This window comes from Rhinichthys klamathensis, unplaced genomic scaffold (assembly GCF_029890125.1).
Source record: "Rhinichthys klamathensis goyatoka isolate OS25496 unplaced genomic scaffold, OSU_Roscu_1.1 h1tg000240l_1, whole genome shotgun sequence".
Classification (NCBI taxonomy): Eukaryota; Metazoa; Chordata; class Actinopteri; order Cypriniformes; family Leuciscidae; genus Rhinichthys; species Rhinichthys klamathensis.
Genome location: NW_026606762.1, coordinates 1,290,001 through 1,306,745, shown reverse-complemented (window position 1 = coordinate 1,306,745; position 16,745 = coordinate 1,290,001). Strand labels below are relative to the sequence as shown.

Genomic DNA, 16,745 nt, shown 5'->3' with positions numbered 1-16,745 from the left:
AACATGTCTACCCCCATCTATATACATTGACATTACAGAATAATTAAAATCTTTATCACCTTTCTGTCATTCCAACAGTTACATAAGCACCATCACTGCCAAGTGTCAGATGAACAGATGATCCTATCACACAATGTCCTTATTCACTATATGTGTGTGTGTGTGTGTGTGTGTGTGTGCGTGCGTGCGTGCGTGCGTGTGTGTGTGTGTGAGTGGAGAGAGAGAGTAGGCCTACATTAGATCTTATTAAATCATATGCTCATTTTATATTTTATTGTCACACACTTTAATGGGTAAAATAATGTATTTATTAATGGACAAATCAAACACAAACGTGTAAGGCTTTTTATTTCTACACATAACATTGCAATTATGGAGTGTGTTGTGGTTGCTTCATCTGACAGAGCTTTTAACACAGGCTTCTGGCTGCTTTATTTTAAATAAGCACCAGATGGCGCTGTTCTCGACACTCTCGAAGCTTTGAATCTTTTCCCGGAACAGTCAGGGGAAAGCCTCATTGATTCACGAGGCTTCATTTCCCCATCCCTACTTGATACAGCACTCTGGGAACAGCCTATTTGTTCAGAAATTTCTTTCTGTCTTACCCTCTTGCTTGAGGGTGTCAATGATGGCCTTCTGGACAGCAGTCAGGTCGGCAGTCTTACCCATGATTGCGGTTTTAAAGTAATGAAACAGCCTGGGAGTTTTTAAAAGCCTCAGGAATCTTTTGCAGGTGTTTAGAGTTAATTAGTTGATTCAGATGATTAGGTTAATAGCTCGTTTAGAGACCCTTTTCATGATATGCTAATTTTTTGAGACAGGAATTTTGGGTTTTCATGTGCTGTATGCCAAAATCATCAGTATTAAAACAATAAAAGACCTGAAATATTTCAGTTGGTGTGCAATGAATCTAAAATATATGAAAGTTACATTTTTATCATTACATTATGGACATAATGAACTTTATCACAATATGCTCATTTTTTGAGAAGGGCCTGTAGGTACGTGACTCAGCTGAGAATCAGCTGATGCGAGCTTGACTAACCTGACCTGCCAGAACCGATGCGACCCTTGATTTAATTACTCGTTAGTCTTGTCAGCTGTGTCTCATTTCCCTGATCTGTTCTCTGTGTATTTAAGCACTGTGTTTCAGACTGTTCCCTTGCCTGTCGTCGTTGCGTTTAGTAGGTTGTTCTGTTCATGTTCCTGTTTCTCTGATCCTGTTCTTGAGATTTGAGTTTGTTTAATAAATTGTATTGTGTACATATATACACATACAATTCTATTTTGTATTTTTACATTAATTATTTATATAATGTTATTTTTATTAAAACAAAGTATAGGCCTAATCAATTTAGTTTTTAAGCATTTTTACATCTATTCCAAAATAATAATTAAAGGCAATAACAATTTAAACAATTTATTTTATTTGTGAACTGATGTTCAGCTGTTCTTTTTAATAAAAATTAATTAATTTATTAATTTAATAAATTTATCATTTTAGGACTAGTGAAATGCTGACCTGTGCATTTGAGGGAAGTAGATAGCATTTCGAATTATATTGATTTAATTTAATACAACAAGGCACACCAAAACTGACTTTACAAAACTTTGGGAGTAATAGTTTTGGTCACAAGATCACACACACACACAAAAAAAACTGTTTGACCTCTAATCTGAATATATACAGACTCCAAAGTATGAATGAGTTGTTGTGTTGATTGTTGGTTGATATTCACTGACATAAGTGAAGATTAATGAGGTGTGGATGAGTGAGGCAGATGGCATCAGTCCCAGAATACATTTGGAAATTCTAAGCAAAAGAACGCCAACTCCAATAATAATATAACCACAAGGTGGAGCTATAGCATTAAAATTATATAATGATTTAATACATTATTTTCAGCTGCAAGGTGAGAATTATGGTTGGGAGTGTCTGACCCCCTTGAAAAAGGCTTTAGTCAAATGAACAATTTCAACAATAAGTATATTTTTCAGTTGGGTTTTTTCAAATATTTTAGAAACCACAAAAGTTAGTCAGAGTGCCTAACTTATCACCAGGAGGAACACTGAAAACATAAACTCGTTATAAAAAGTTGCTGTTTTTGACTCTAGAAGTTGCTGTTGTGAATGTTGGCTGTGTTGATTTAAGATTTTTGGCATCAGAAAGTGTCCGATTTTCCAGGCTTACTGACTACCACAATAAATCGACAAATGTAAACAACCCAGCTTTGGCGGGAACAGTTTATCAACGGAAGGCTACAGCAGAAACATTTGCCTTTTCATCCTGAATTCATTGGATAGTTCTTAAACGAAAACTCAATGTTTTCCTGACACGGTACGTGTTCATTTGTGATTAGCATCATATGGTGCTTTTATAATAAGACTACACGAGTGCAACAGTAAAAAGTGTATTTCGGAAGTTCCATCTCATTAAGACAGGAATGGAAATTATGTGTTTAAGTGGAATGTCCTATGGAGCGCCTCTCAACTCTGCTCTACATCCCACAAACCCGTCCCCTGCAGAGCTCCCATTAAACACAGTCCTGGCCCATAGCTCCTTCAATTAAAGATAACTTGAGGTGAGTAGGTATGGAAAACGGAAAGAAGGAATGCACTTGGTACCCCGTTTGCCCTCCAGGGCCTTTAACCCCCCGGTTTCACATAAAATGTCTCAGACTAAATGTTGGAGCTGTTTTAACTGAAAGCAACTTGCACTGCCATAACTTAAATGCCATTGTTTTGTCTCAAGATGCACACCAGTAATTTTTCTTTTCTATGGCATATTTATAAAAGCTACTTAAATGTCCTAATTGAACTCAGGCCTAATTCTGGTTTAATCTAAGCCCTGTCTGTGAAACCAGGTCAACATGTTATAACCCAGACCAGGTGCTGATCATCTGTCTGTACACCTGGCATTCCAGATGGGGAACAATGGAGAGACACTTTCCTTTTACTACCTTCACTTCCTGTGGAATAAACAGACGAGTGCCAGAAGATATCAGCTTTAACTGTATGCAAAAGTTTATTGAATGACAACATTAATTCATTTATCACACACACATACACACACACACACACACACACACACACACACACACACACACACACACACACACACACACGCACGCGCACACAAATAAAATAGATTCAATTTACAAATATATAATTGCATAAAAAGTTATCCTATTACAACAGCTTGAGACATCCTTGACATAAATGAATAATATATATAATAACGCTACCTTCAATGCCCTTATTTCTTTCCCTGTACAAAAATAGCTCTATCTCTGTAAGTAGTATAAAGTAATATAAAACTATTAAATAGTGATATCTTTGACCATTTTTGTTTTCAAATATACATATACTTGCGATAAAAAAAGGAAATAGATTGCACATATCTCTATACAAATAATAACAATAACAGTGTTCAAGTAATTTCGAATACAATCCTTGTGGACTGGCACAGACAATCCAAATAATCAAAGGCATTCATCTTGCTTACAGTGTCCAAAAATGTGATTCCAAATTAGAAACACCTTCATTGGCATTTAAAAAAAGTCTCTTTCTCTCTGTGTATTCCTTTCTAGAATCATGAATCTTTCCCTGTTGAATTGGCTTGAAGTCCAAAGACTTTTCTGACACAGTCACTGGACAGGCACAGCTAAACTCGGGGCCGTAATCCCACCGACTGGTTCACCAGGAGGGCAGTCCATTTGTCCCAGGAGAGGAGGTTCTGCTTTTCCCTGAGGCCAGTCCACTTCAGTGCAATGATATCCAAGGCACACTTATTCAGCTGCCCCATCGGCATCTCCCCTCATTTTTTTTTCACGGTTCTTGATGAACAGCTGCTGTTGTTTCTGCCCTTCTCTTGGACGTTTTCTCCTCCGAGGACAGCCTTCAGGAGACAAGATTGCTCTTCCAGCCCCTGTGCTTGGAAAAGAATGCGCTGGAGAACTCTTGGCAGGAGTCTGAGGCATTTGTAGAATTTGATATTTGGCCGGCGAGCCTCTGTCGCCGAGTCCCGGAGAGCTCCCGCTCTGTGTGCGCTCACGTCCGTCTGAGTAGCGCTTCTAAACTGTGCAGGCGTGACTGAGAGTTCGAGCTTCTCCACTCCGTCCTCAGCCCTTTGCCCTCCTGTCTCAGTGTCATTACTTTCGCTGGAACGGACCTTCGCCGCCGGCCGTACCCGAAGGGATTGATCTTGTCCGCGGGTGCATTCCCGATCTTGAGCTTGTTGTTGAGGTCATGGATACGGTGTGCCAGAACATGCACTGTGCAGGTGCCAAGCGAGCAGCCCGCTCTCCTGGACTGGTTGATGGAGTTCTTGGAGCGTTTTGTCCTCATGCTGATGCCAGTGCTGGAAAGACAGACAGGGGAAGAGGACGTTAATGCCATGCCCGGTGTTCCTGAGCAATTTCATTTGGCATACAGCCTTAGTTTTTGACGTTACTTGGTTGACTCCATCATGTGAAACCACCACACATAACTTTTTGCTTACCTGGAAAGTGGCCTTAAGTTGTCTTTGACATCGTCCTCTCTGACAAACTGGCTGTTGTCTAAAGTCCTCAGTGCAGCAAGGCTCAAATCCCTTTTTGATCTCTGCAGCCGGACACTAAGAATCAAGAAGAGGAGCCATTTTCATTAGAAACTTTTCAACCAATGCCGAACATGACTAAAAAACCCAAATCAAATCGCATCAGCTTACCTTCTTTTCAGGTCGTGTTTTGCACTGTCCACACTGGGTGCAACGGTGGCCAGCAGGCAGCAGCAGAAGATTGACTGCAGAATCAGTTGCATCGTGGCTGAAATCTTGAAGGAAAAAGCAAATGAATCATCTGTTAGATATCCACTTTGACAGAAAGCAACTGAAACCTCCAATCACCTGCATGCAACTCCCCTACTCTGTGCCAACCATGCTTTGCTCACGCTTGCACAAGAGTCCAAAATCCAAGCTATTTACACTCATCGTGCATTTATTTACAATGTCAAGCACTTTCTATGAATAAGTAAACTTGCAACTATGCGCAAGGTCCCTGATGAGCTGCAAAAGGGACAGCCATGTACAAAACAGTGGATTTTTACAAAGCAGAGTGTCTACAACTCCATCAGCACCCAATAAAAAAAGTATTTTGCCTAACAGACAGAAGCTACTTTCCTGGCTTATAGATGCAAAACTGAGGCTCAGTTTCTTACACAACTGTACAGATATCCTGTGCATGTTGACCTCAAAAGAAAAGACACTGAGCAACTAACAGAAACACATATGCATACCTGTGTTGAAGTACTCTCGGGCTGGCTTCAGAAGTCTGTGTAGAAAGTAATCCAGAGGCGTTTGACTTGCTGGTGCAGCGCTGATACTCTGCTAATAGTCTGACTCTCCTCAGCAGGAGTTAGTGCATTTATACTGGAGGGAGATGGGAGGGGCTCGCGTCTCACACACTCTCTCATCCCAGCACTTCCTCTCTGTAGCTCAGGGTAACCACCTCAATTACAGCATGAAAGAGATGAAAACGAAACTCAGGATATCGATGGGTGATTGCTGAAATGACTTTTTATCGGTGTTTCTGGGAAGAATATGGCAACCGCCAATCTGGGAAATTCTTTGAAAAATACCAGTAACATTGCTCATGATTTTGAGCGTTGGTTGGGGGTACGACTATGATATGTGTGTCCCTAAAAAGACAGAACAAATGTGAAATCAGCTTCTTGTTTCACACACACAAAACTTGTTTGACATAAAATTAATATGCTGCATAAAAAATTATGGAATGTAATTAATTTTGGCTTGATTTGACTAATTTTAACTGACACAAAAGTATATCATATAATTAATTATGTAATGAAGCGATTTTTAGTTTTAACATAGTACACAAATATCAAATAAAAAGAGGTACAGAGATATTTTTTTATCTATATTTAAAGAGAAATATAATGCTCATGACAGTGTCAGAAAGGACCATTAAGCGTATACTGATTAAGCTGATATTTAAAGTCATTTAGAAAATAAACACAGTTGATCTATGAATACTGAAGTACCTTTTGAGTCAGATTTTCTATGCAAGAGGTAAAACTGATTTGTCTATTCCTGGATATGTAAACACAGATAACGGTGCATTTACATTTGGGGGAGAATGCCTGCTGACCTTCACTTAGTTATAAATGTTTTTTATATATATATACTTTAGACTAGATCAAATTACATCAAAATCAAAACTAAATGTATCTGGAACTAAAATAAAGTCCATCATTTCTATTTCACATAAATGTAACATGTTAATTACTGTGCAATCCTGATTTATCCTTATATGGGAAGTCAAGGATTGCACAATATCCACACACTGACACCATCCAGTTGTTTGCCTCTCAGCCCATATATGGTGAATATTGTTTGTTAAACCAACATGTCATAGCCATCACAAGAATTGCTGATATTTGATCATGTATGATGAGGGACAGGTGAGAAGTATAGATCTACCTGTGCGTCACATGTTCAGGTATGAGTTCACAATGAGTCACTGTAAACACCATGATGTCATTGAGCAATTTCATACTGTTGTTGTTTTGGGGTGATCATAGGATGAGTAGAGACATGAAAAAAGTCTTGAAATTTGAAAACGGCAACATTCCTTGAGAAATGTCATTTAGCTACTAACAAAATTTACCATGCCATCTTGGAAGCACCTTGGTAAATACCATAGTATGTGAATATGGTAATCATTCAGTGTCATTGTACTGCTTTATTCTCAATGGGAAAAAAAGAATACACAAACAACAAAATGCATGTATGGACAATTTCAAAAATATATACTTGGTATATATATACTGTATATAGCCTATTGTAGAAACATTGCATTATGTAATTTAATTGCGAGGATCTTATAAATACCTTAGTCATTTGATGGGTTATGAACATTATTTAGCCTAAACTAATATGAGCCATGTCATTTGGTATTTTCATATGGTTATTTACTATGTGGGTAATTTGTGGTCATTAGCTGATCCAAAAGAGACTCACCAGTCTCATTTGGACTGGTGAGTCGAAGATTGATGTGGTAGCTGGTTGGTATACCACAGCTCGCAACCAAAACCAGCATAGCCAGCTGATAGACATGCCAGTAGGGACTTTGTCGTAAAGTAAATATACATATGTAACTTTTCAAACTTATACAGTGCTGTCTCACTTTTGTCGATCACCTGTCCCAACTTTAGGCTACCTGAAGAGAAAAACAAAAAAAAACCTGTGAAATGCAGTGACGATCTGCGTTCAAGGTTAATCGTTATCACATATAAGGCTACATAAAATATTATTTTGAATATTATTTTGAAACATTTACATGATTGTGGCATCATAAAAACAAAATAAAACTTTTGCATAGTCTGCGTAGGAGTTTAACAAACAAACAAACAAACAAACAAACAAACATGAATTCATTTTGTAGCAGTATAACATTACTCCACATCTTAAGAAATCCCTTTCAATATATGAGTGTAAAAGCCTATGTTATTTATCGCTAGTGTCAGTGAATGCACGCGCAGGACCCACGCCCATCCACGGGCAATAGCCAGTCCACGCAGGCGCACTGGCTCTCTCTGTGTCAAACATGGCTGTGCTTTTGAAGAAAGAAAAATGCTGAATTGTGTTGCAGAATTTCGCCAAAAGAGGAAACCATGGCTAGACTTGCTGATTATTTCACAGTGGTGGGATACGACCAGGAGAAGGCTGGTAAGTTGTGGTGTGTGTTTGGAGGAGTGCTGTGATTTATTTAGGCCGTTAGCTATAAATAGTGCTGCTGCTGTGGTTCAAGAGATTATGGATTTCACTTTCTTTGACGTGTTATAATCCGTGTCAATAGGAATTCCGTGTCGGTTTTATCAGGGAACAACACTGATTATTGCTGTTTGTGTTTACGAATTACGTAGTACGTGCTTGTCTAAATGGGAGGTTGAAAGCTGGTTTTGATGATGGTGTGGTCTTTTTGCTTGTGTTTTAATATGTAGCCTATGTACAACACCGCTAAAGCAAATGTTTTTATGATAACATACTGTATAATGGGTTTTTATTTGGTATATGAGTGTTTTTGTCAGTAAATCTCAGCACACACACCTACTGTATTTGTCGCGTGTACATGTAAACAGTGTAAATAAAGCGCGCGATGACTCATGCGGTCACTTTTTACTACGTGTTTCCAAGCCGCAGACATTGATCTCTCTCTAAATGGCGATTTAAGCGCTCTATGTCGCATTGATTTCCACATTTGGTCCTGAGGTTTGGGTCAGTAGAGAGCGGACCTGTGTGTGTGTGTTCATACGGATCCGCCGGAGAGCTCTTCCTGTGTTGTGGAAAGCGGATGCAGAGGAAACAGGACTTTACGTGTCTCGAGCTGTGCGTAATCGTGTGGAATGAGTCTACAGGTGCTTTCATTTACAGCACATGATCATGTTTACATACCTAAAGGCTGGAGGAAGCAGCACGTCCGCACACAAACGATGGTGTAAAGTGATGTTCTTCACTATCTCTTATTACACTGACTTATTTAACCCTTTAACTGTCACAAGAAATACGTGCAGTGCAAGGAAATAACAGATTCTTCCACTTCTTTTCATTCCCAACATTGATTAAAGGCCCAGGGTTAGTTATAACATAATATTTACTCACCCTCAAGCAATCCTATATGACTTTTTTCCTTCAGCTAAACACAATCAGAGTTATATTAAAAAAGTATCCTGGCTCTTCCAAGCTTATAATGTGAGTGAATGGTAGATTTTGAAGCCCAAAAAAGTACATCCATCCATCCATCATAAAAGTAATCCATACGGCTCCAGTATGGTAATAAAGGCCTTCTGAAGCGAAGCGATTGTTTTTGTAAGAAAAATATCTATATTCATAACTTTATAAACTATAAAATCACTGGCTTCCGGAAACGGCCGTACACAAGTCTAGTTCTGGCGGAAGAGTGACCTCTGGTCCTATGCATGACGTAATGTAGGAGTTAATAGTGTTTTTATTTACTAAAATTGATTCTAGCGTAAGCTTAGGTGAGAGTATACGCATCTCACAGTTCACCCAAGTAGGACTGGGCAACAAACTCAAGCTCCTCCGACATTTCTCTTTAAAAATTCTCGTTTTAGACTTCTTATTCGTGACCGGTGTGTTGTTTTGCTCTATCATCCGCGCTTCCGTGTTCGTCAATACCTCATGCGTTGGGTCAGACTCAGAGTTTCGGTTTTCTATGTTTGAGTAGAAAAATAATTTAATTCTTTAATTGTGAGCCGGACTCCAGACATTTCCACAGTCCTTCTTGTGATGTAGCCTGTGTCTTCTCTGAACGGACAACTGTTTGTTTAGTTGGAGTCTGCAGTGTCTTTCTCAGCAATTATAAGCATCCATAGAGTTCAAATGAGTGAAGCCTTTCTTTCAGTTGCTCAAAGACACTGACTTGCCTCTAAGTAGGCATCAGATAAGCTGGCTTTCCTCCCGGCTTCAGACTTTAAGGGCTGCTCTTTCTGAATCGTCTCTGTCACTTGTGGCATATGAATAGGTAAGCAGTGTCCTCCGTTTTAGGCTCGTACAGATTTCCAGTGCATAAATGGCTGTGTTGTGCTGGGGAACTCAGTGTTCTTGGCGTCTGTGGGGGGTTGTGTGAATTCAGGCATCATCCTCACAAAAAGTGTGGCTGGAGTATGTTTCCCCCTTTAGATAAATATAATAAGTGAGACGGCATTGAACATTCCTAATTTTGAAGATGTTTCTCAGAGCACTTTTCTAAAATAACTGCTCAGGGAGACTTCTTTGTAATGGTATTGAAGTAAGCACAGGGCTCTTTTTACAATACAGATTGTTTCAAAGCAGCTTTACAGAGATAACAGGAAAATGCAACAAAGTTTGTTTCCAGAAGAAAATAGCGTCACAGAGTCCAGCTTAAGTAAGTTCAGACAGTGATGTTTCATTTTGTTGTAAAAAAGTTATTAATTTAGTTAATTTATATAGCCGCTCTGGAGAAAACCGTGATGTCATCGTCCAGCTCAGTTGAGTTCTCATATAATGGTGTCAATGCAGGCAGATCAATATTATTGATGAATATTAAATTAAATGTTAAATTTAATGTCCTTAAAGCAGGCCAAAAGCCAATGGCAACAAAGGCGAAAAAGGCGACAGTGGCAAGTTACCAAAACTCCATCAGGTGGCAGGATGGAGAAAAAAAACGAAACCAGGCTCAGTCGTTTCTTCTCTGGCCAACGAATGAACAGTGTATGATTATGATTCAGGCAGCATTATAGGTCAGAAGTCAGATTGGTTTGGAACAATCAGAATATTATCCAGTTCCATCTGGTTGAAGATCGGAGTCACGCCGGTATGGAGAAGGGTTTGTTGAGGATCAGTGTCGATGGCTGTCGTGTTGATGAGGCCTTTGATGAGAGTCTAGTTGACACAATCTCTGCTGACACTTCAGGGATGCGTTGTGGTCATGTCTAGGCGCAGGTCCAGCATCTGATCTGGATACGGCCCGGGCCCGGATCCAGTCGATTACAGTAAACCTCGGAATAAGCAGAAAGACTAACATTAGCGTAGATGCCATTCCTCTTATGATGTATTGTAAGGAGTACATCAGGTGTTTTACCAAAATTGTATTTTTTTTTTTTATTGGATAATATTTAGAGCTTGAAGTGCTCAGTAGCACCTCATTGCAGTACACGAGATCCAGGGGGCGGAGTTGGATCCAGATCTAAGGGGTGGAGATGGGTAGGATTAGGGGTGGGGTTAGGGATCAGGGGGCGGAGATGGGTAGGATTAGGGGTGGGGTTAGGGATCAGGGGGCGGAGATGGGTAGGATTAGGGGTGGGGTTAGGGATCAGGGGGTGGAGATGGGTAGGATTAGAACCATAAAAGGTTGTACAAACCCTGAAATGAATAATGTAAAAACATTTGACTATTTCTGCCACAATACCATGGTTACAGTTAGCGTTACTACATTAGATCTATGGTGAATGTGGGTGATTTGTGGACTGAAAAGCCTGCTAAAACTTGTTCATTCATGGCACAATGTTTCTCCTGGTTTCCGCACCAGCACTATTTGATCTGAAATGGTTTATAACAGAATTCTTCAGAAACCTGTTCTGAGCTTTTATTGGTCCACACTGATAAACAGTCTGCGCAGCTCAAATGAGAAACACAGCTTCATTCCGGATTCGTCTGCCATTTGATTTTTTTTTTCATATTCAACAGAATTGGCAGTTCTTATCAGTCTGGGCAACGTGGTGGTTGCACCAGTGCGACCTGACCTCTAACGAAATTTACTCACACCGGCAATATTGTGCATGTGGCTTTATTTATACATTTCATTCATACATTTGGTTGTCTGTGATGCGTTGATCATCACATTTGTGTTGGTCGCTTTCCAGAAAAATGGGTTTATGAAGTTCTATCTACATCATTTTAGGCTATTCAGGATATTTCAAATACTTACAAACCTAGCAAATTATTTATTGTAAACAACTTTTTGAAAGAAAAGGCTTAAACGGACTTCGGGTCTTTAGCGACCGGGGATGTCACAACCCTCTCCCTTATTCATTTTTTAAAGTTAGACATAACCCCTCTTAGTATTCCTCAATCTATTCATTATAAACAATGCAACAATAAAAAAATTAAATTCTAAAAGATTGTCTGTTTTCTAATTATTTTTTTGTAAAAAGTGTATAGGGTTGCTAGTGACGCTTTACAATAAGGTCTCATTTATTAAGTTAATGGATTAATTAACATGAACTAACAATGAGCAATACATTTGTTACAGTATTTGTTAATCATTGTTAACATTAGGCCTAGCTAATAAAAGATAATCATTGTTTGTTCACGCTAGGTCACAGTGCATTAACTTTTCTGATTTCTGTCAACAACTGTCTCATAAATTTTGTTTTTAAACACTCAAATCATGGCAAAAAACTCCACCATATTGCACGTTGCAATTTCTCCCATTCATAGCCTTTCCCATTTGTATATCTAAAGTCTTTGGTTATGTTCTGAGGTATTTGTCTTATTGGTAAGCGTGACTTACTGCAAACATTATAAAGCAATAACAATTATTAGGTGACTGGCTATTAATGATGCTGCTGCATGATGTTCATTGGCAGCAAAGGGAAACAAAGAAACATGATTTCTTTTAACGTATCATCATAAAGTGAGTGCTCTCAAAAGCCTTGCAGTTTATTCTCTGTACAAGATCCTCTATTGATTAAACTTGGATGCTGAAAAAGGAATTACATAATCTAAGTAAAACCTGGTGTGGAACACTAAATATATCATGAACAAAACAGGGTGTTTTCAAGCATTTCCATTTGCAGATGTTTGTGTGATCGCTCTTTTTTTGACTTGACAGCTGTGACCCCTTGGGAATAGTGGCATGCAGTGATCAAATCTGGACCTCAATGTTGGAGACTATACTTCAGTTTCTGATGAGTTGGTCCATGTACTCGTGTTCTGCAACAAATTAGCAGTATAGTGTAAGTGGATGAGCAATATTTTCTTGGCTCTTCCTGACAGTTTATTTTAATGGATGGCTGTAGTGTCTAATTAGTGTTTTAAAGGCCGCCTCCAAAATACTCCACACGAAATCACGAATGTGATTATACATTATTAAGCAAGATTGAAGTTCTGATGAACTTTGTGAAATGTTAAGTTTTTCAACATGATGATGCTTTTGTTTAAATGCTTCATTTTCTAATATTCTGTAATTCCAGTGGCATACAGTTCAGTGAAACCCCTGCTTTGTTAGGGTGCTGGCGGGTGCCTTTAGCTACTACACTGCCTTAGGACTTCGTGTTATAGCGAAGAAACATTTTCAGCCTTTTGTTTTGACGCTATTGCATAGATAATGATAAATTTGCCCATTTTGGCTCCGCCCCATACCTACTCTGATTGGCTCCATCCTCTTTCATAGGCATATATGATAGTGTGTGTTCGTAGTCGGTGTATGTCGTTCAAATTTATATGAACTGGAAGAGCTGTGACGTTTCACAAAGCCTTCATTATAATGCACAGAAAAAAACATTAGCCTGTATCTCGTAATGTTCCTGAAATTATTGTTTTGCTAAGCTGGTCTTTACGCTAATGCACCAACAACCCCAGAACATTTAAACAAAATGTATTGGTTGATTATCCACCGCAGGAGGAGTTATGAATTATGAATGATTCATGAAATGTGATTACTTCATAGCACCTTAGTATGATAAAGGAAATGTAAAAGATATCAGTATCATTTTAATTTAAATAACATGGCAAGACACACTTATACTTACAGTTGCTATTGGTTTTATAAGCCATGTCGGGTGCAGTTGTAGGATAACTAAATGACACTCTAGGCCAGCGTTTCTCAAAGTGTGGGGCGCGCCCCACTGGTGGGGAATAGAAACATGACAAGTGGGGCGCGACAAACGGGAGAAAATGTGGTAATGTTTGTGCCCATCTCTATTAATTCCTTTATTTATTGAGCATAAACTCAAAACAAAACAATGACACATTTAAATGGGAGCCTTACTTAACCTTTTCACAGGTAAGTTTAAAAGTTTTTAGAGGCGCCCGTAAGGTCGTATCCCTTTATGGTTTCCATGGTGACGCGTCATTGCTTGTCACACCGCAGCCACAATAGCGCTGAATGACTGATTATCTGCTTTTATTTCACAAATTTGTTGGCTATAGCAGGAAATATCTGATATTCCGATTGTCAAATATGAGCAAGTGGATGTGTTTTGTTGTTTAAACACCTTAGTTGAACTTGAGCTATACACGATGGGCGTTAGTTTATGCCGGATTTTAGAGAATCGGATCTGTTGGATTTAACAAACGTCAATTTATCCACTTCTCCCGAAATAAAAGTATGAAAGTAAGTGGCTGGTGAACTGAGAGAAGCATAGAGTAAACTTGAAATTTACTTACACAATGTGTATTTGATATGAATAATAATACGTGTCATCTAATTATAATGGAAATAATTATTATTCCCGCTTCCATAGACATAAGTGTGTATTTGACAAACTCTAAATGTAATGCTTTTTTAATAACTTACTTATGTGAATTTAAATGTCTGAAACCTAAAATAAACATTATGTGGTTGAAAACACTGAATAGTTGTGATGTCAAGCGGTGAGCGGCGATTTTCTGGTTCAGAAAATATGTGTAGGCTACTAAAAAACAGGCTCATTGTAGACACTAAATTAATTAATCACTTAATTTTTAACTTTCAAAGTGCACCATATTTATGAATTTATCTTTAAAACGTACAAACTTTTCTTCCGGGGGAGCATGCCCCCGGACCCCCCTAGGGGTGCAGAGGTCCACACCACACACAAAATACTGTGGGAAACAGTAGCTTATAAGAGAGTCTTCGAAAAATACAAAATACAATTATTATTATAAAAATACCTAAAATACGTACATTATTATGATTTTACCACCTCCGCCTACTGTCATGTTTATGTTTTTAAAATGTCATGTTAATAAAATACATTTTAACTTAAAGCTTAGTTTATTAACATTCTGTTGGGGCGATTGCATGAGGACAGGTGGGGCACGAACCCTTCCCTACCTTCAAAGTGGGGAATGGCAGAAAAAGTTTGAGAAACACTGCTCTAGGCTAATGTGTCTGCCATGTTATTTACATTTTTATGTAACTTTCTTTTTCTTCACTACATTGCAAAGCATAATATGAGTCTTTTTCCTCCACTTTATTTCAGGAAAAAATGCAGTTCCTCATTATGTTAAAGTGAAGAAATCAAGATCTTCTCCGAGACCCGACAGTGATGTCAGTTTCGTGAGCGAATCTTTTTGAGCTGATTTTTCAATCAACTGGTTCACTAATAACATCAAATGGTTCATTTATGAATTTGACAGATCCAGAATATTAAACTTGCAGCAGTTAAAAGCGAATCAAGTAGACAATACACACTTGATTTGGTCTTGTACCGCTCAAATGAGCCAAGATCCGGGAGTAATATGATATTCTCAAATCAAGTGCTCCTAATCATTCCTAATAATGTCTTACTGAGCTCTAGATCTATCTTATTTGTGTTGCATTAGAAACCTTTATTTTACTGGAGTAATATTTTATTAGTGTGTCTCTACTTTAACTTAAGTACAGGGTTTGTGTACACCGTCCACCACGAATACATATTTCATAATTAATTTCTCTTACCATTGCGAGATGTAGGCTAATGTTGTATTTCTGTGGATTTAGTGAAGACAACTCCAGACAGATTTCCTATCATGCATGTATATGAAAGACATGAAAAATATGAAAAGCCAATCAGAGTAATTATGGTTTTTAACATCAAGCATGTCCCACTCTTTATTGTCTCATTCATGTGTTTGATCACTCTACAGTGTCAATAAGTGATGTGCTACGCGTACAGACTACGATATACATGATATAGCAAAATCTCTAGCGAGACATCAGCGTCTAGCCCTATAACATATACCGTATTAATGTTTTCCCTAAATATTGAAATAAATGTTCATTTAGTTCCAGAACATTTAGGCCTATGTTCTAACATTTTATATTGTGGTTTTCATTAATTCATTATAGATCATTTATATTTGGTCACACTCAACTGTAGATATTGGCATTGGCATCGACCACTGACCAGAAACAGTGTTGTTAATATATTGTGAATATTCTATACATCACCTATAACTTCTGTAGGTAATGAGTAGTTCCAGCTTAGGTGAAGTTAGCGCAGATAACAGGTTGTGTCAGCTGAAAATGGATTTGCTCTAATGAATATGAAGCATGTTGTCCTTGATGTTCAATGCTGTTATTTTGTGTGTTTTCCCGGAACATTTTATTCTTCAGATTCTGAATAATAAACGCAATATTTGTGTCCTTTGTTGGGGAATTATGTCTTTATGACTGACTATCATTAAAAGCTTCTTATCCAAAGCATCGTCCTGTGGGGACAGTCCTTCTTTTTAATGTCCATTTGTTATTGATATCTGCATCCTCCTTTGATTTCCTCTCAAATGAAAGAGTCAATTCCTGGCAATCACAAATACGTGCAAAATCTATGCTAACATTACTAGCGTAAATGAGTGCCTTGTGGTTGGAAATGACACTTTTACCGAACAGAGGAAATGTTTTGCTGCCACTGGACAGTGGAAAACTCAATTGGCAGACCACATAAATGTTTGAAGTTTATTACAAATAGTCTCATTTTAACACCTCTATCATTTTATGGATAGTAGGATGTTGATATCAGGACTGATTGCTTCATGGAAAGATAAGATGGTGGAATTGGAATTATCACTTTGTTTTGGTTTCTTCAACTAGGCTGTTTTGCAATAGAAGATTGCAGTTTTGGCCTAGATCATTTGGATTCGCCATTAAGATGTTTATCATTTCAGACAAAATGTACTTTTTCAGAAAAAAAGGAATGCAAGTGTCTGTCTTCAATGTTCTTTTAAAATTGAAAAACGAAGATGATTGATTTACCTGCTTTAAACGGCCATCTTTTATCCCTCATTAAAGCTGGTGAAAGGTTATACTGATGAACTGTTGATGAACTTGGGGTGATCCCATCTAGTTTCCTGATCCATGGAAATATCTGGAGCACTTTGCATTGGATGACCTCTACCCCAACTCTCTGACATTGTTGACCATATTTCATTGTATGCTATTTTGTTTGACCAGTTGTAATAAGAAGTAAGAAGTCATAATAATATGGTCATCAAGAGGAGCTTGAGGATCTTTGATGCTGAA

At 38.2% G+C, this 16,745-nt stretch overlaps 2 protein-coding genes across 5 annotated transcripts in view; one reads left to right on the top strand and one right to left on the bottom strand.

The window, feature by feature from the left end:
* Nucleotides 1-3,001: 3,001 nt before the first annotated feature.
* On the bottom strand, nt 3,002-5,432 carry adma (adrenomedullin a). Its single transcript, XM_056265762.1, has 4 exons — nt 5,275-5,432; nt 4,709-4,812; nt 4,502-4,615; nt 3,002-4,360 (listed from the first exon to the last, which is right to left on the bottom strand). Exons 2-4 carry the CDS (start codon nt 4,798-4,800, stop codon nt 4,051-4,053), a joined length of 516 nt encoding a protein of 171 aa, XP_056121737.1. The 5' UTR covers nt 4,801-4,812; nt 5,275-5,432; the 3' UTR covers nt 3,002-4,050.
* Nucleotides 5,433-7,566: 2,134 nt separating this feature from the next.
* The window catches only part of sbf2 (SET binding factor 2), a 148,872-nt gene continuing 139,693 nt past the window's right edge, over nt 7,567-16,745 (top strand). For all 4 annotated transcript variants that reach the window (XM_056265753.1, XM_056265752.1, XM_056265751.1 and 1 more), the window contains exon 1: nt 7,567-7,726. In XM_056265753.1, coding sequence (XP_056121728.1) covers nt 7,672-7,726 — 55 coding nt within the window. In that variant the 5' untranslated portion in view covers nt 7,567-7,671. The remainder of the gene's footprint in view (nt 7,727-16,745) is intronic.

What these genes read in the sequence shown, in the direction of transcription:
- adma (XM_056265762.1), bottom strand. Translation starts at nt 4,800, where the DNA reads ATGCAACTGATTCTGCAGTCAATCTTCTGCTGCTGCCTGCTGGCCACC. An exon ending in AAACACGACCTGAAAAGAAG is followed by an intron (nt 4,616 to 4,708) that starts GTAAGCTGATGC and finishes CTTGATTCTTAG; the next exon opens with TGTCCGGCTGCAGAGATCAA. An exon ending in AACTTAAGGCCACTTTCCAG is followed by an intron (nt 4,361 to 4,501) that starts GTAAGCAAAAAG and finishes CTGTCTTTCCAG; the next exon opens with CACTGGCATCAGCATGAGGA.